An 18771-nucleotide genomic window follows, 5' to 3' on the forward strand; every position below is an offset into this window, starting at 1 on the left:
ATCCAATGGCCATGCACGTCAAACTCTGCTACAAATAGTCCCCCTATTTCGCCAGCCCTACGCAGCAAGCTCACGTAAGTGCTTGTCGATCGCTGCGTCCTCAAAGACCCGAGCCGATCCCGGACAAGGTCTCATACCTTCCACTCTCAGATCCCACCGCGCGCCCGCGCCTGCCCTGTGAGCCGAGCCCGCGACATGTCTGATGGGGGCTGTGTAGGCCTCATGCGAGCCGCCGACAACTCTTCGAGCGCGCTCCATGCTGCTGGACCTTCCATCTGTCTCCAGCGCGGTCTCCACCACAGCCTCGCGCCCTCCGGCACCATGGCGCGCCCAGCCACCGTTCTTTCTCTTGCTCTCGCCGCGCTCGCCCTGTACTTTGTCGCCCACGCCTTCTCGAGGCGCTTCCGCCAGCTGGCCCAGTTCCCGGGCCCGTGGTTCGCCGCCCATTCGCGCTGGTGGCTCGTCCGCGTAGTCAACTCTGGTCGCTCGCCCTACACCTTCGTCGATGTCAGCAAAAAGTACGGCTCCATGGCCCGCATTGGCCCCAACCATCTCCTCACCACCGACCCCGACTTTGTCCGCCGCATCCTCTCCGCCCACTCGCGCTACACCCGTGGGCCCTGGTACGACTCGATGAGGATCGATCCCCATGTGCCCAACATTGTCTCGGAGCGCGGTGTTGCCAAGCACCACAAACTGCGCTACCAAATGTCCGCCGGGTATGCCGGCAAAGACATTGAGGGCGTTGAGGCCGCCGTCGACGAGCGCCTAATGCACTTTATCGACACGATCGAAGAGCGCTGGGTGTCCAAGCCCGGCGCCTCCAAGGTTTTCGACATCGCCAAGCGGATCCAGTTTTTCACCTTGGACATGATCAGCCAGCTGTGCTTTGGCAGGAGCCTGGGCTTCGTCGAAGCGGACAACGACTCGTTCAAATTCCAGGCCACGGTTGAATGGCAGATGCCCATCGTCGGCCTGTTTTCCGTCATCATCGAGCTGAGCCACCTATACTACATCCTTTCCAGCATTCCTTTCATCAGAAGAATTATTGTGCCCTCGGCTGGGGACAAGATTGGAATTGGCCCCATCATGGCGGTAAGGCATTCCTTTTGCTCTCCCGGATTCAACGCATCTGTTCTGACAGCGACTAGATTTCCCGTGAGGTGATCAACGAACGACTTGCCCCGGGCGCGGAGCAAAAGAAGGACATGCTTGGCTCGTTCCTCAAACGCGGCCTTACCCCAGACGAGGTCGAGACGGAAATTTCGATATCCCTGTACGCTCCTGCATTAGCGAGATTTCCTCTTCTGGTCGCTAACCCTTGCTCTTAGCATTGCCGGTTCCGATACCACCGCCACTGCCATGCGCGCAAGTCTCCTTGCCATCATTTCCAACCCCCGTGTCTACGCCCGCTTGACTCGTGAGATCGATGATGCAATCGCTGCCGGAAAGGTATCGTCACCCATCCGCGACAGCGAAGCTAGGAATCTTCCCTACCTCCAAGCCGTCATCAAGGAGGGACTCCGCCGCTTCTCGCCCATCACTCAGCTTCGTGAACGAGTCGTCCCTCCGCAAGGTGACACCTTTGACGGCAAGTTCATCCCGGGCGGCACCTTTGTTGGCATCAACTCCTGGACCATCCAATGCCATCCCGTCTACGGCGACGATCCTGAGGTGTTCCGGCCGGAGCGCTGGCTCATCGACGACGAAGAGCGCTTGAAGCAGATGACGCAGATTCATGAGTTGATCTTCGGCTGGGGAACGACGAGATGTCTCGGTGTCCCCATCGCCCTGATGAACTTGAACAAGCTTTTTGTCGAGATGCTTAGACGGTATGATGTCGAGGTCGTCAACCCGCACAAGCCGTGGCACAGCGAGTGTTATGGTATTTTCTTCCAACGGGACTTCAATGTCCGCATTTCCCACCGGCAGACTGGTTCTGCATAGATTTCTGGACAAATCCCCCACAGTTCATTCGCGGGGCAACCTAAGATGGACGCTTTCGTTTCAAATCTCCAGTTTCATTTCCTTTTTTTTTGTTGATTTTTTCCCCGAGTGGTCAGCTTTTCCATGGCTTCCACAATTTCCATACCACTCTCAGTTTCCTTGGATGCTTTTTAGGAGCATCGGTCATTTGAAGAAGACACGGCGTTAAAAATTCCATTTGCTGTTCTTGGGCACCGAAAATACCATGGGAGAGACGAAGGAAGGACATAGAAAAAGTAATTCCTTGGGCTCGGACGGGATTATAAGGGTCTCGCGTCGCTAATCAGAGGGCGTGAGAGGTACAAAACGGACGTGGTAGGGCGGGTATCTGGTTTTTCCCGGGTTTCACTTTTCCTTGTTCAGTCATGGCACAAGTACAGTATGCGTACATATCCGCTTTTCCTAACTCTTTACAGTTCTACTCCCTGGCCTGTTGCCAAAGTACAAACACCCTCTCCATATTGTCTACTCATTTCCTTGTTCTCTACTCAGTCTCACTTATCTTTTCCTTGCTGTTCTTTGAGTTTTGTCGCGTATACACCCCCACTAGTCTTTTTGTTTTTTTGTCAGTTACTTGTGCAGGACGCTGATGGGATTGCCGGCCGTCTGTAGAGGACAGCAAGATGAAGGCACACCTAATCGTAACAAATGCCAATGGCTTTGAATTACCACCACAATCGGGCATTTGATCGTGAATTCTTGCTCGTATTTAGAGATCATGATGGGGCCTCACGCAAAGCCGTCGTCCAAACAAAGTTGGCCCCCAATCCGATATGCATGCACACATCATCGGGGCCCCCCCGCAGCCTCCAAGTACCGAGAAGGAGCAGACGCGCGTGTATGTAAGGACTGCTTGGCCCCCAACAAACCCCGCCGTTTGTCCTTCTTACCCCTCGCAGATGGACGGTTCCTTGCGCAACGGAGGGAGGTGCTGGCGCGTGTCACGTAGACTAATCAATAGAATCCGGTGCGGCCTGGAGGTGGACGTTGCGTGGATTTGCTGGTGGTCAGTTCCCAACGATCGACGACGGGATTGACAAGGGTGGGGTGATGATGATTCGCAGATCTTGATGTAAGGATTTACGGGGACCCTGTTTTTTCTTTTCCTTTTGTCCCTTTTGTCTTCGAGGAAATGATTGGCAGGTCCCGTGTTTGCTCGTCTTTTTTCTCCCCCTTTCCCTCATCTTGGGTCGTGTGTTTGGTGCTGCCGGTGTTACGTGCACTTGCGAATGCCAGGCTATATCGGGATGTTCCTTATTCTTGGCTTTGGCGTGATTGTATATACAGTCGCTGCACTATAGCAGTCTCCTTGTTAAGAAGCACTTTAATTTGTTATACGTACAGTGACGCAAGAAGGGAGTCAGGAAGATCAGCAGGAGAACCTCGACGACGGGATAGATTTGCAGCCAACCGCATGATGGACCGAGTCAAACAACGAGGAGTTTGTCGGTCTTTTTTTTTTTTTTTCAAATTTTCTTATTTACATGCAACCCTTTTACTTTACCAACTGCATTATTCCCGGGCGTTTGGGGGGCGCTTGACCAATGGAATCGCTCGTTCCACGTGCTTGCACGTGGCTTAAACCCCTATGCATTTTTGACTTCCCGCGTCAGGTTTTTTTGCGTTTATAGCTTCGAATTTGGCGCGCAAAGGATGCATGCAGATGCTCGGTGAGACCGAGCGGGTGGCAAAGGTGAGAACCAGTGAGAACAAGCCGGTGGTGAAGGATGGCCACTACGACCTCCGCGTTCGCGTATTGGGAGATGGAAACTGCCGAGAGGCGTGTTGCATCCGCATCTTGAACCCATCCTGCGCCAAGAGGGCGATAAGCGAATGGAAGGAACTTTCATCTCAGGGAAGATGGACCAAGGCATTTCAGGATTCTTCCCGATGGCAGTGTGGCGGGAGGAAGGGTGGGGTCGGGCTGGGTGGCTGCGCCCGTTGCCCGGATTAGGAAACGGAAAGAGAGCCCCCAAGCCACAGGGCCCGATGGATTCAGGGTGTGGCAGTAGCGGCGCTTCCCGGTGGGCCCGTGGGCCGGACGGGCCCCGTGTCCCTGGCATAATCCGGGTGGGATTGTGTGGCTTGGGTTGGGATTACACGCGTCCGCGCAATAATGGCTTGCGTAGCCTCAGTTACAAGGCGCTTCTGGCAATGTTTGAGCTCTTCGTCTGCTGTGTATTGATACCCCTCTCATGGCTCTCCAGTCTCCAGACATTTTCCCGTTCCGGCGTGGACCCACAGCACCTGGAGAGCGAAAGATCTGGACCTCTAAACCACCTGATCTCTCCAAAGCGTCGGAGACGCTAGCCAAAGTCTGGCGACGTCCCGCAAATCTGCGCTCCTCGGCGGTATTCATGGCGAAGCCACACATCACTGTGGGGTCGCGAAGACGAGACGAGAGAAAGCTTGGTTGTGGACTGCATCGGTTGGTACTCGATCCGATTAACTGCTTGCGGAAGCGCTGCTACAGGGACACACTGCGTCCGCTCCCAGCGCTCTGAATATGCACACTAGCTAACGGGGACATTGGGGTCAGATTCCCATGACTTGCAGACCACCATGGTGCTGCCCCACCCTCTCCGGCTTTTATTTCGTCATGTGCGTTCTTCACGTGGAAAGTGGAGTCCGGCCGGCCCCGTATCGACTCGTGATGCAAAAACCCAGTGAAACCCGATGAAGGGGGATTGTTGAAGTCTCGGGAGGCTTTCGAGCGGCTAGCGACCAACAACCAGCAGACGCTCCCGGGTCAACTGCCGCTAGCACCGGCGTTTCCAAAGCAAATCGAAAGGGTCCGATTGCATTTGCAGGGCGATAAGCCGACATTGGTCACGCTATTAACGGGCCGGCACGGTTAGCGGCAAGTGCGTTTGCAGCAAAACGCGTACGCTCTATCGCGTCCAAGCGCATACTCCGAGCCTCGTGTAAATCGATGTCGCTCCACTTGTCGGATGCGCGCAGTAGCCGCGCGTCTAAGCTGGGTGGCGACCAGGGAAGACCCTTGGACTGCAATATGTGACCGTTATAGAAAGCAATATAACAGCATCTTCCTTTCTCCCTAACCCACTCCATTCTAGTGGGTTGAAGGGGACACGGTGCTCCATAGTGGAGGGGCAATGCACCCGCTTATTGTCGATGCTTCGGGATGTCTTCCGATGGCGCGGACCTGCCGCCGCCAGTGGTCCTGCGGATGCACTAGAGGCTGCAGTTGGAAGATTCTAGCTTCGTTGGAGGCGCAATAATGATTCAAGTAGTAGAAGATTGTGTCGTCAAGATGATAGAAGAAAATCGTTCATTGCATCAGTCGCTCAATCTGACCCAACGGGACTGTCGTGTGCTCCACATTCACCGAATGTGAGTTGTTCCCCACATTCTCTGTCCCGATCGGTCGTACATGATCCACGACGAACGGATCTTTGTAGTGCTTGGAGGCATCCGGCGTGTGTCTCCCGCTTGTCCTGCTCTGGTACGTCCGAAGCTCCGTCTCGGATCCCGGTGTATCGGGGCGTTGCCGCTCACGCTCTTCCGTTCGTACAATGACTTCGTCAACGACAAAGATCTTGCCGAAGGTCAAGGCGGAAATGAGTGGCCAGAAAATCGGGATACTCGCGCAAAGGACCGCGATGTCGACTTCGAGGCAAGACAGTACGATTGATGTCGGTGCTAGCCAAGTTGGATCGGTAACGGGATATGTTCCGGCACGCGTCTCGGCAATACTCGCCAAGCGTGCTACACTAAGAGCCACGACTCTACACTACATTAGCAGTTTTCTCTAAGATATCAGAAAGACCATGAAACTTACACAGCACCCAGTGTGGCCAGTCCAGCAATGGCATACTTTCGCCTGCCCTCCAGGTCCATGGCGGACAGGGAAAAGATGGGAAACGTGAAGACAATAATGTCGAGGGCCATGTTCGTCGCAGAGTGGGTTGCAAATGAGGTGAAAAACGTTTCCGGGTCATTGGCTCCAGCTCCAAAGCCGAAGCACTTGCCGGGTCTGTTGTAATCCCAAAATTTTTGAGCGGGCGAGCAGGCGAAGGCCAGCAGAGCGCTATAGGCGAAGCCCCAGAGGGAAATAAGGACGGTCATCGCGATGATGAGATAGTAAGTCTTGGAGCGCTTCTCGAACAAGCGGAGATACTGTAGTAGCAGAGAGACCTTGATGAGGGTGGTCGAGTAAAAGTACGAAATGGTCCCAGCCCAAAACCACTAGAGCACCGGGTCAGAAGTCGAGTATGTTGGCGGCGAAGGTGGATTTACGTGGATGTATGCCTGGTAAGTGCCCAGCGAGATGGAAAGAACGTGTTTCCCGAGGCCATTGTCAATCACTGCTTTCGTATCAGCTCTAAGGTTTGTTTTCAGCGGACATCCGTCTCCAACGTACTCAGAAAAACAAAACATGTGCCAATGGTCGCCGAAACCTGGATTGAGGGTGAGCAGAAGGCGGCCGATTGCTTGCGGAGAGCGCTTACGACGGCGAGTACTACTATCAGATCATCCCAACCGGAAGCCCGTGTGAGTTTGAATCGGGCATAGAGTCTGAAAAGCACGGCAGCCCAAGCGACGATCTGCATTGATGTCAGCTTGTAGGATACAAGGGGGGTGCTCGTGCAACCCACTTGAAAGGAAATACTGATGGCCAAAATGGTTTCCTTCCTGTTGATAATGGGGACATATTCAGCATCAGAGGTGGTGGTGTCGCGGGCCATCAGCGAGCCGACAAGCTGGCCAGGGATGGCAACCATGGTGAGCAACACGCAAAAGGACGGAGGAACGGCCGGCGGAGGGCCTATGTAGAGCTGTATTGCGATCACTGCCAAGCAGGACGCGGACGGCTGAGAGACGGAGATGAGAGCATTTTCGATTTAGCCGCAGCAGGACGTAACGGAGGGGACCAGGCCAGGCTTAAGCGCACGAAGCCGGGCAGGGGTGGCAAGCGTGAAACGGGGCATTGGGCCAGGGCGCCCGACCGTGCCCGGACATGAAAGATTAGCGAGTCTGCTCATGTTCTATTTGACCGCGCAAGGGCGCTCCAACGGCGCGGTCGGTGTGCAGGGAGGGCGTTGCCGAGAGCCACGACTCGGGGAGCTGCACAGCTGCGGTCGCAAGATCGCGCCGACAGTGCCGACAACGCTGCTTCAGCGCATCCCGGTCGACCGGTACTTTTGCGGCGAAGGATTGCACTCGGCCAGGGCTGGCGGTCGCCACGGGACAGGCGGCGGCATAGCAGGAGGGAGAATTGCGGCTTTGGTGCAGAGGCCGAAGGGAGAAGCGAGATTTCGGAGTGTGGTGAGGTAAGTAGAGAGGCCAACGGCGTGGCGCGCGGTGCCCGCGGCCCGGTCGCGCGACTCGGCCAAACTCAAGGGCAGCAGCCTCGCCGTTGCCAAGGCACGCGCTCTCTTCAGTCAATCAGCTTCAATTGCGCCCGCCCGTTCCTGAGGCAGACGCGATTTCTTCTCCGCCTCGCCCTCGCAGGCGGGTGCGCCCGCCGCCCGCATGCCGGGCCACTTTTTAGCCTTAGCTGTCAATCCCACCCTGGCCAAGGAAACCACGAGAGGACGATAAGCTTACGCTACCTCTCCAGATCTCCGCTGTCGCACACCAGTCGCGCTCTGTGCGCCGACCCAGCAGGCGCCCTTTTCTGCTCCTGAACCCCATTTCCTGCTCATGATCCCCTTCCTTCTTACGTACTGTTGGCCCCGGAGGGACCCCCGGCACCGTCTGGCAAAGGGACGCGCGCTGTACATCACAACCGCTGAAACCGCCTTTTCCTGCTCCGTGCAGCCTTCGACCCACTGCGTTGCGCAACCTGGCGTCGCCCCGTCGCCCCGTCGCCATCGTGCAATGCGGATATGCACCTCCGGCACATCCGGGTCTCAGTGTCGGAACCCGTGCGGCTCAGCAACTACCGTGTGCTAATTCCGACCCCAAGCAAGGAACATGCCTATAAAAGGTGCTCACGACACCATCCTGAACATCCCCAGCGCCCATCACAGCATACGGTAGAAAACACAAAACGCCAATTCAATCGAGCGGTTCCCATCTTCGCGCCTGCTTGTGTGACAAGAAGGGCCTACATATACGCTGTGCTTTGTGAAGCCTCGCTAAACCACCATCCACAGCAATATACATTTGCGGTTCTCTCCGTCGAGCTCCGCTTTGTCGCTCTCTGACAAGCTGAATACTATATGTCGCACTGCTTCTAGGCGCGCAGCCCATTTCAACACTGGCCAGGCTGCAAAAACGACACCAAACGCTTCCTACTTTCTCCACCTGTCATGGCCCTTGATTTAGTCAGAGCAGGGGATCGAGTCAGCCTTCCTCCCTTGGACGTGCCAGGGGCGCCCGTGCGCAGGGCTGCGACGCTTCCCAGCGCCCAGTGCGCAGCAAAGGCGAGCCCTCAGAGTGACCTAATCAACGGCCCTGACTTTCCCAGCCCACTGTTGCGTGACAGCCACTCCACTGGAACTTCCGAGCCATCAACGAAGGGATTTTCCCGGATCTCGCGCAAATCCTTTCGGCACGGTCTCGCGCGCTTGTTGCCGCCCTCACCGCTCGCGCTTCTTGTCCATATCCTTACGCACGTTACCCGCGCCCCACCAACGGCTTTCCAATACGTATCCTGCTCCGATATACACAGCAGTACCATGCTTGCTCCCTGGCTTTTCTTCGTCTATCTTCTCTGCACGATGCAAGAAGTCGAGATGAACAAGCCTTGGGCTGACGATGGCGGCCGCAGTGAAGGTTTTGTTTCGCACATCTTGCGCGCCAGCTCGCCAATTCCTCCTCCGGTACCGCCAGCATGAGTCCGAATCCGCTATTAACTAGCTGAACAGCCTGTCGACCCAACGCGTTCGGCTGGGCGTTTGCGACAGAAGGTGCTCAGGGCCTCTGTTCAAATAAACGAAGCTCGTGCCTTCTCCCTCAGCTCACATGACGAGCACGGGGGAAGCTTCCAGTAAGCCTGCCATCCGACCGCTGGAATCTTTCTGCGCCCATATCCGTTCCAAGGACTGGATGGCGGCGGGAATGTTGCGGAAGCCCGTCCTGGAGTAAACGCGCGCCATGCGCTCCGTGAAGTCTCTTCTACTCTCCTCGTCCGTGCTCTCCACCGCACCCAGAAAGCACACCCAGACCAGAGCATGAGCGCAGGGTGCATCATGCGGTATCTTGGACAAGAGGCGCCGAAGGTTTCGAAGTGATTCTTGCACGTCCTCTTCCGATCGCGTTCTGTTGAAGTAAAGCCTGGAAGCTTCGAGGAAGGCTTCTCGCGTGGTGGAGATGGCGGCTTCTTCCTCCGATCCCGAGGGAAGCTCGTACGAGAGCCAGTCGAGATATTGGAGGGGGTTGGTTACCATGCTGGCCGCTGCAGCCTCTCCGAGGAGCGGTTGAGCAAGAAATTCGAACCTATCAAGAAGGTGAGCCTGAACCCCAGCTAGCCTGGGACAGCCATGCGACTTACATGTGCGTTTGTTGCGTGAGAAAGTCACCCAACATCGCAGCATGCCCCGCGCCGGCATTGCTGTTCCTTGAAAGGCACAAGAGCATCTGAACCAAATAGCCGTACTCGGAGCTCCCCGTCACCGTCTCTCCGACTAGTAGTACGATCAGCGTGGCCCAAGTGTACACATTGAAGACACGTTCTGGCGGCGCCTGCAGCGCGTCTCGGCGCAGCCTTGAGATAACGGCGGCGCGACCGGCCTCCGCGGCCGCTCGGAGGTCGGGGCGCTTCGAGTGGCTCAGGTGCTGCGCCGCCACGACCTCGACCGCCCGGCGGAGCACCTCATCCTCGCACGCCATGGGTAGGATGAAATCGCGGTAGCCGTTGGACACGCGGTCCAGGACTACCATGACGGGGGCCACGGCCGAGGAAACTGAAGGCGTGCGTCAGCATGTATCATTGCGTAAGGGGAAGGGGAGGCCTGCGCACAATGCGAGAACAGCATGCGAACGTGTGGGTTCAGCGGCGCAAGCCATGGTTGAACACCAGTGTCGTGGAAGGTGACAAAGGTGTTTCCATATCTTGCAGCCTGTCTGGGCTCTGTCCACGTGTTGAAGCCAATTGGAGGAGGTCCTTGTCCATCAAACCGGACTATCTCAGTAACCGCTGTAGCGGTCTGTTTGCTTTTCAGCTTTGAGGGGCGCGATTCCGACGCAGCGCTACCGGATTCCTCCCGACGCTCGCCTTGCCAGCGAATCCGCAGTGGTGCTTGGCCTGCTCGCCGCGCCGAAGCATCGGCATCTACGGGAGCGTTCAAAGTGGGTAGCTGGCAGCCTTTGAGTTTGCCCCGGCGAGCAACCCCGTTGTTGAAGCGGAAGCGGCCCAAGCCCGAGCACTCTATGCCTTTCTTGATGCACTTTCCGCACGTCGGATGGCCCAGGTCGCACGTGATTCGCCGTTTCGTGCATTGGAAGCAGCCTGATTACCCGATTCAGTAAATCCTTGCTCTGGACGTAGCTGGGGGTGGATTCACCTCGGGGCTTCACGTCGGTCGGCGGTACACGGGCTTGAGCACTGGACGAAGACATTCGGGCTGCAGTCGTTCTCTCGAGTGCCTTGGGGACGGTTCCTAGTCACAAAGTATCGGTATAGGGTCGCGATGAAGAGTGGGGGGAAAGTGGATGCTGAAACTTCCGTGGGGAGACTGCGGGGTTACGTAATTGCCATTGAAAGCCGTCATTGGCCAGACCGTCCAACAGCGTAGCATGTGATAGGTCACCGTGTCCTGGAGACTGTGCACAACGGCGTCCCGCATCGAAGACAGTCCAAATCTCGTTTCTCTAACCACACATCTATCACAGATGGGCAACCGCCTTGCCTGTCTTCGCCAGCTCCGTCTTCACGGCCATCGCAGCTCTCGCGCCCTCCTCGATGGCGCCATCGATGAAGCTCCGCCACAAAAGAGCCCAGTCTGAGCTGGCAAAGAACACATTACCATGGCGAGCCCGCATATCCTCCAGGTGATCGGCCAATAGCTTCGGCGGCGAGAAAAACCACGCGCCCTTTGCAAACTCATCCTTCGACCAGTTATGGAACACCAGCCGCCGCACGTCATCCATCTTGCCTGGCGCCAGGCTCCTGACGGCAGTGAGAGTCTCGGCCAGCTTCTCCTCCGGCTGGATGTGGTGCTGGTCTCCGCCGAAGGCAACGACGTGCGTGTTGCCCGCGGGCGTGGTGCCGTCACCGATGGCGTAGACGAGCGGGTTGGATGGGTAGGTGACGCCCGTCCACGAGCGCATGTTCTTGTCTGCGACCTCCGCGTGGACTTTGACACATTGGTTGACGTGGCCGATGCTGATGGCCGCACGCTTGCCCGCTGGCAGCGGGGGGTCGAAAGATACCGTACTGAGGACGTTCAGCGGGACGGTGCAGATCATACAGGCGGCCTGATATGTGTGGCCGTTCCGGGTCTTCACCTCGACCTTGTTACCCTTGTCGACGATCGACTTGACGGGCGAGTTGAAGGCGTACGTGAGCCGCTTGGTGGAGAGGGCTTCTTTGAAGAAGTTGATGGCAAAGCTCGACTGACCGCCGCTGAACTTGTAGGTGATGAGGAAGTCGAGGCAGCCTTGGTAGGTGTAACCGCAGATGGCCCACCAGTGGAGGAACTCCAGGAAGCTCATGCCCCTCAGGGTACCGCCGCTGCAGAGCAGGACGAAGCCCTCCAGCACCGCACGCTCGTTTGGCGAAAGCGAGTGTGCGATGGCGTCGATGCGGTCTTGTGCGGACAGGGTGTCCAACTCTCTGGCCTCGGGAACATGGAACATGTTGGCTGGTTGCGGCATGATGTTTCTGCCGAAGGCGCCGTCCACGTTAACGAACTTCGCCAAGGCTGAGGCGAGGAGAGAATCCTGCGAAGTTCGTCAGCCCGGAGAACAGAGCTCTAGAGTGGTTCTTGCTTACCTCTTCTTCATGGCTCATCGTCGTAGATCCCCCAGCGGTATTCAGCTGGAAGTGATTGACACCATGAGAGAAGTCAAAGGAGTTTTTAAGCTCATTTTGCATCTGGTAGCGGGAAATCTCACGCCATACATGAGGCTGACCCCAGTGTACCCAGGTACCTCCCATCTCAAAGGGATAGCCGCCAATGTTGGACGACCAGGAGCGGCCACCGATACGGTCGCGAGCTTCCAAGAGAAGAACCCTCAGGCCTGCGCCTCATGTCAGCTCCATTTACTTCATCGAACTTGCGAAGGAGCTACCCGAAAGACTGGCGTCTCTTGCTGCAGTGAGGCCGCAGTATCCGGCGCCGATGATGACCACATCGTACAAAACATTGGAGGATGTACTGTTTGTTGCAGGCGAGATGACTCCGATGGATGGAACGCCGGGACGGAGGCCAGCCTGTTCAGTCCAAGAGTAGCCGTCGCGGGACGTCATACTAGCAAGATTTGGAGAAGTGTAAATCGCAGTGGGAAAAGGCTGACCGATTTTGCGAGCAGAGAGGCCGCTTTTAAGCGTGCCCCGCTCGCTGCGAGATTCGCAAACTCTTCTCCCGGGTCTCGATTACATTTGAAGCTCAGAAAGTAAACAGCATTCGCATATTACCGAAAGAAGGCGATAGAGAGAGAAAATTGGCCAGGAGCAGACCGCAAAGACGGTTCGTGCGGTTACGCGTGCAAAGACAGGAATTTCCCTGAACGGGCAATAACGTGAGAAACTGACGTGGGACCGTGGCACGAGCACTGTAACCAATGAGGACTAAGATTGAGTCAGGTAGAGTGACGGAGAGTCAAAATATTGAGCCAAGAGATGGGAATTCCCAGATAACGATGGAATATCAAATGTGGTTGCCGGGGAATAAGATGCCCGTGTTGCAGGGATGTCGTCATCATTGCCGTTGCCTGTCACCCGTCACCACCACCAACGCCCACTCTTTCTACCTTCACACCCCTCTCTCCTCGCTCATTCACGGCACCATGCCGCCATTCGTTCCCCGCAAGCGCTCACGCTCGCGCTCTCCTGCGTCCGCCCCCGCGTCGGCTCCGAAGCGCGCAAAGAAGAATGTCTTCGACGCGCTCGACGCGCCTTCCGGCAACACGAGCTCCTCCGCCGACAAGGCATTTCTCGACGCGTTAAGAAGTGACAGCAGCGACGGCGACACCGATACCGACGGCTTCGAAGACGTGGACATTGCCAGCCCTAAGGGCAAAGCTTCTAGAGCCTCTTGCGACAACCCTGCGGCAAATGATGGCGAAGACGAGGACGATGAGATGGATTGGGAAGATGCCATGCAAGCGCAAACTAATACTCCCGTTGCCGATACTCCACAGCCGAAACTGGCTCCCTGGCAGCGTGGCCCAGATGACGCCGACGACGTGCTCGAGGTGTCGCTCGGTGGCCCGGTCGAAGGAAACGACGAGATCGCGAGAAGAAACGCGCTTGGCATAAAGGGCCCGTCGAAGAAGGACCGGCAACTGCGTATCTGGACTCACTGCATGCACGTACAATTACTGCTGTGGCATAATCACATTCGAAATGGCTGGGTCGGCGACAAAGAGGTTCAGAAGATATTAGTGGCGCAACTGCCCGAGGGCGTGAAGAAAGAGGTCCAACGCTGGCGCAAAGACTCCGGTTTGCCACCCGATCCATCGCTTGAACCTCCGCCAAAGGCCAAGGCAAGGAAAGGACAAGTAAAGGGCAAAGGCAAGAGTAAAGAGAGGGGTGACAGACATTCAGAGCGAAACCAACGAGACTGGGGCGGAACTGCAGAACGCACAGAAGAAGGCGTCCCTAATCTGAGCCAAGGTGACCCTTTGAACAGACTTCTAAGATATCTGGCTGCCTACTGGAAGAAGCGCTTTCGCATCACAGCACCAGGGTTACGCAAAAAAGGGTATTTTCCTACAGCAAAATCTCTCGCTGCTGAGATCAAAGCATGGCAGGCAACCAAGGAGGACCCGTCAGATCAGAAGAGAAAGAATAAGAAAAAAGGGAACGAGAGGATCAACCCTGAAGAGTACGACATTGAAAGGTTCGGAGAGAGAATCCGCAGCAGGGCGGACTTTCTAGAGGCTGCGCGGAGGTGCACGGGGAGTCGCGATGTCGGCGCTCAACTGTTTACTGCGCTTATCAGGGGTATAGGTCTGGAAGCTCGTATGGTGGCAAGCCTACAGCCTATAGGATTCGGATTCACGAAAGTGGAAGAAGTTGTAATGAAGAAGGGACAGGATAGCAAGACCGAGGCTTCGAAACACGAAGAGGATCCGATGTCGAATTCGGCGGCACAGGCAGATGAGGCTTCCAAGTCAAGGACGAAAAAGTCTAATACGAAAGCTCAAAAACCTGTTCGGCCAACCGCCGAACAGTCGTCTGCTAGAAAATTAAGAACCAAGCCCCTGCTTGTCGACTCTGATGAGGACAGCGATAGCTCTCTCAGCTCTGCAAGGTCAGACATCACTGACGCATCTATCATCGACATCACCCCGTCAAAGCCAATTGAAGGACTGAGCAACAAGCACTACGATACGGATCTCAAGTACCCTTTCTATTGGACCGAGGCTCTATCACCCATCTCTAACACTTACATTCCAGCCTCGCCTCTCGTTATCTCCACAGTTGCTTCCACACCGGACCTTCTTTCAGCCTTCGAGCCTCGAGGCGCCGTAGCTGAGAAAGCCAAACAAGTAATCTGCTACGTAGTCGCATACAATGCAGACGGGACTGCCAAGGATGTAACAGTCCGCTACCTCAAGAAGCACGTCTGGCCTGGCAAAACCAAGAGCTTCCGCATGCCCGTCGAGAAGATCCCCATCTACAACAAGTACGGTAAGGTCAAGCGCTACGAGGAGTTCGACTGGTTCAAACGCGTAATGTCCAACTACACACGCGACGGCCGGCTACGGACCGAGGCCGACAAGATCGAAGACGAGGGGGACCTCATCCCGGTCAAGCTTTCCGCCGCCAACAAGGCCGAAGGCAACGAGCCCGAGACGCTCCAGGGTTACAAGAACAGCGCTGAGTACGTCCTCGAGCGCCACCTGCGCCGTGAAGAAGCCATTCGGCCGGCGGCCAAACCGGTCAGGACCTTCATCGCAGGAAAAGGCGATAAGGCCAAACCCGAACCCGTCTTCCTACGCAAGGACGTAGTAGCGTGCAAGACGGCCGAATCGTGGCACAAAGAGGGGCGGCAGATCGTGGCGGGGGCGCCGCCGATGAAGCGGGTAAAGACGCGGGCGGTGACGCTGATCCGCAAGCGTGAGATCATGGAGGCGGAGCGCGAGAGCGGCGAAAAGGCGACGCAAGGGTTGTATGCGCGCGAGCAGACGGAGTGGATCGTCCCGCCACCCATCCAGGATGGCAAGATCCCGCACAACGCTTTCGGCAATATCGATGTTTACGTGCCGACCATGGTGCCGCAGGGTGCCGTGCACGTCCCCCTGCGCGGCACGGCGCGCGTGTGTAAAAAGTTGGGTATCGACTTTGCTGAGGCGTGTACCGGGTTCGAGTTCGGGCGCCACATCGCCGTGCCGATCCTGACGGGTGTCGTGGTGGCGGAGGAGAATGGGGAGATGGTGCGCGAGGCGTGGCGTGCAGAACAGCAGGCAAAGCAGGAGAGGGAGGAGAAGAAAAGGGTGGAGGCGGCATTGAAGATGTGGCGCAAGTTCATGCTCGGCCTGAGAGTTATTGAGAGGGTGAAAGAGGAGTATGGAGAGGGGAAGGATGGGTTGGATGATGTGGTGAATCCGTTCGCGAGGAAGAAGAGGGAGGGAGAGGTGGGGAATACGTTCGAGAGGAAGTTCGGAGACGAATTCGAGGAGGAGGCGGCGGCGGAGGGTGGGCCGCTGAAGGAAGGCGAGGAAGATCATGGCCCTGGTGGCTTCTTCTTGCCTGGTCAAGAAGACGAGGGCTTTGATGAGGGTGGCTTCATCCGCGCAGCAGATGAACATGCTAGTGCAGGCGGATTTGTGCGAGATGGCGAAGAAGATACCGTTGAGGGCGGCGGCTTCATCATTGAAGGAGATGACAGGGCGAATTTGCAGGCCTCGCAGGACGACCGATTTTCTGGAGGTGCTCAAAATGTCCCATTCTCCCTGCAATCGGCTCACCACCAGATCTCAAAAGAGAACGATGACAACGTTGAGGAACATCTACAATACTACCAAGAGGGCGACAGTGCCAGCCCACCATCGAAGACGCGTGCCCCTCCACGCACACGCGGTAGCAAGAGAGGTCGTGGACGCGGTCGTGGCAAGGGAACGCAGTCAGCCACCGTGACCACAGTGCGAGGTAGACGGAAGTCTTCTGGAACAGTTAATTTGGGCGGCGTCGCAGATGACTCTGACGGCATCCCAACCGCACCATCCGAGCCGGACTCTCCAAGATCTTCAGCGCCGGACGTAGGCGAACAATCGGAACCCGATTCTGATACTAAAAACATGCAGACCAAGGACGCAGTTGAGGAGATGCCCCGCAGACCTCCGAGGAGAGCTGCTGCAAGGAAAAGCGCTACTGCTGTTAAAAGTCATTATTTTGACGGTGGTGAGGAAGACGGGGATCAAAATGAGGCTGAAGTTGAACAAATAGGAGGCGAAGCTGTGGATGAGATACCAAAGACGCGGTCATGTCGAGGAGGTCGCGGTCGTGGACGTGGAAGAGGGAGAGCGAGGGGAAGAGGGCGTCCATGAAGGTGGCGCCTCGTTCGGATGCACGGAAGCAACCTTCGAGACTGGTTTTGCTGTGTTGATGACCATTTCAGCTCGAAGAGGTAGCTTTGTTCGATGCCGAACGCTTGCTGCCCAAATATCTCGTGTTCCCGAGTAGCCTCGTGCAAACCAATCGAGACAAAGAAGAGCTACTAGCGCAGAAACCTTGTCCAGACGAAGACCCGAAGGGTCTTCCAAGTTCTATGTGAAGATAGAGGAGTACTGTGTCATTCGTGTCCAGATAACCCTTTCAACCGCCCGTCTTCTGCGTTGCATTTCTCAATGAGCTGACCTTGTTCGGACCAAATCAGTTTAGGGTAGAGGCCAACATCCTCACAAATCCGTTTGGTGCAGTGTTCCAGGTCCAGCCAATGGTGCCTGGAGATCAGAGATAAAGTTGAACTGATGAATATGCACGCGGCTGGAACTTCTACCCGAGCAGTCTTCTACCGTCAGTTACTAGGGAAATGTATGGTTTAGCTCTGGTGTCTTCCACATGCGCATGCTGCCACTCCGGCGGGCAGAATGTCCAGAACGGTGGCGACGTCCAGGGTGGCAAGACTACATGCCATCGAGATTCTGCCCCTCTGGTTCTTCGGTCGAAGCCAGAGGCATATGCTCTCGTGCTAGCCTCGTAGTTACATTGCACGCGCCGTTTCGCAAACTTCTCGACGCCGCGCTGTGCGCCCAACACATGACGGCCACTATAGGAGCTGCACCCCCGCCTTCGCTTCCGCCTCCGAAGGCGAGTACCGAAAACAGCGAGCCTCAAGCTCCAGAAGCAAAACTCGAACGCAAATATGCCAACGAAAAATCTCCTGAGTTACGACGAGTTCATCAAAGGAATGGTGGATTTTCGCTCACTTAACGTTGAGAAACTAGATTAGATGGGACTAAGTGTAGGTAAGAGATTGCACCCGATATCCCTTGTAGTGGACTGTTTACGGGTACAGCCCGTTCTGTTACACACAACACCGTTCCCTTGATTCTCTACTATCAGCCTACATCAGCAGAACACTTCGGTGTCGAGTGGCATCGTTACGAGCGGAAAGTGATGAGAAGTACAATATCCGTAATCGGGTCTGAATAAGGAAAGTGGCGTATTAGGTATCCTCGGACCATTATGTTTGGGATCTGGAAAAGCGATACGTTGGAAACACTACCCAATAGAACAGCCAGTTTAACTCAAGATGACACATTCCGTAGAAGATGACGAGACTGAGCTTACAAGTCGGAGAAACAGTCTCGAACAGTCCTCTTTCACAGAGTGACAACGCTCGGGCTGAAGCACTCGCAATCGTTTTCTTCGATTCAAAGCAATCAGTCGCTCGCCCTATACTTTTCTCTATATTCCATGACCTTCTTGATTTCCTCCTCGGTACCTCTGCTCTTCAGGTAGTCGATGATGTCGTCGAGGGTCAGGATGGACAAGACGGGGATGCCGTATTGCTTCCTGACCTCACCAATGGCGCTGGGCCTGGGCTTGCCGTCATCATCATTCTCGCTGGGAGTCTTTTCCTGTCTGTCAACGGCAACCACGATACCCACGAGCTCGCCGCCTTCCTTCTTGATGATGTCGATGGCCTCGCGGATAGCAGTGCCGGCGGTGATGACATCGTCGACGATGACAACCTTCTTCCCCTTCAACTGAGCACCGACAATGTTGCCGCCCTCGCCATGGTCCTTGGCTTCCTTCCTGTTGAAGCTGTAGCTGATGTTGCCGAACTTCTTCAGATCCACTTCGGCGAGCTTGTCCACGGTCGTAGCGGCGAGGGGGATGCCCTTGTAGGCAGGGCCGAACAGAACGTCGAACTGGAATGCGGGGTTCTCGGCGGAATGGGCGGCGATTGTGTTTGCAAATGCCCGGGAAATGGCGCGAGTTAGGTCTGCGCGGTGGAACAGGCCGGCATTGAAGAAGTAGGGCGAGATGCGCTTGGACTTGAGTGTGAAGGTGCCGAACTTGAGGGCCTCGGCGGAAGTGCACGCCTCCAGGAAGGCGGTCTTGTAGGCGGGGACGTTGGCGGAAGAGGCCATCATGAGCGGTGCTTTGGCCGGAGTGTCGAGGACGCGATGGCGGGGGACCAACTTTTTGGCGGGGATCCGACGGGCTAAGTGGTTGCCGGTGGGAGCCTAGGTAGT

At 56.1% G+C, this 18771-nt stretch overlaps 5 protein-coding genes across 5 annotated transcripts; 2 read left to right on the forward strand and 3 right to left on the reverse strand.

Annotated features, from left to right (window-relative positions):
* Positions 1-321: 321 nt before the first annotated feature.
* On the forward strand, positions 322-1947 carry SLS55_007935 (uncharacterized protein; the record flags this gene model as incomplete). The annotated part of the gene is made up of 3 exons (XM_066779350.1): positions 322-1095; positions 1152-1276; positions 1332-1947. 3 exons carry the CDS (start codon positions 322-324, stop codon positions 1945-1947), a joined length of 1515 nt encoding a protein of 504 aa, XP_066630154.1.
* Positions 1948-5278: 3331 nt separating this feature from the next.
* Positions 5279-6731, reverse strand: SLS55_007936 (uncharacterized protein; the record flags this gene model as incomplete). The annotated part of the gene is made up of 4 exons (XM_066779351.1): positions 5279-5735; positions 5789-6195; positions 6247-6314; positions 6620-6731. The coding sequence occupies 4 exons, from the start codon at positions 6729-6731 to the stop codon at positions 5279-5281; spliced, it is 1044 nt and encodes a 347-aa protein (XP_066630155.1).
* Positions 6732-10782: 4051 nt separating this feature from the next.
* SLS55_007937 (uncharacterized protein) lies at positions 10783-12367 on the reverse strand (the record flags this gene model as incomplete). The annotated part of the gene is made up of 3 exons (XM_066779352.1): positions 10783-11838; positions 11891-12138; positions 12190-12367. The coding sequence occupies 3 exons, from the start codon at positions 12365-12367 to the stop codon at positions 10783-10785; spliced, it is 1482 nt and encodes a 493-aa protein (XP_066630156.1).
* A 539-nt stretch (positions 12368-12906) lies between these two features.
* SLS55_007938 (uncharacterized protein) lies at positions 12907-16841 on the forward strand (the record flags this gene model as incomplete). The annotated part of the gene is made up of 2 exons (XM_066779353.1): positions 12907-16383; positions 16686-16841. 2 exons carry the CDS (start codon positions 12907-12909, stop codon positions 16839-16841), a joined length of 3633 nt encoding a protein of 1210 aa, XP_066630157.1.
* A 1111-nt stretch (positions 16842-17952) lies between these two features.
* URA5 (orotate phosphoribosyltransferase) lies at positions 17953-18669 on the reverse strand (the record flags this gene model as incomplete). Its single annotated transcript, XM_066779354.1, has 1 exon — positions 17953-18669. The coding sequence occupies one exon, from the start codon at positions 18667-18669 to the stop codon at positions 17953-17955; it is 717 nt and encodes a 238-aa protein (XP_066630158.1).
* Between the last annotated feature and the right edge of the window lie 102 nt (positions 18670-18771).

The sequence above is a fragment of the Diplodia seriata genome (assembly GCF_021436955.1).
Source record: "Diplodia seriata strain FDS-637 chromosome Unknown scaffold_8, whole genome shotgun sequence".
NCBI classification, from domain to species: Eukaryota; Fungi; Ascomycota; class Dothideomycetes; order Botryosphaeriales; family Botryosphaeriaceae; genus Diplodia; species Diplodia seriata.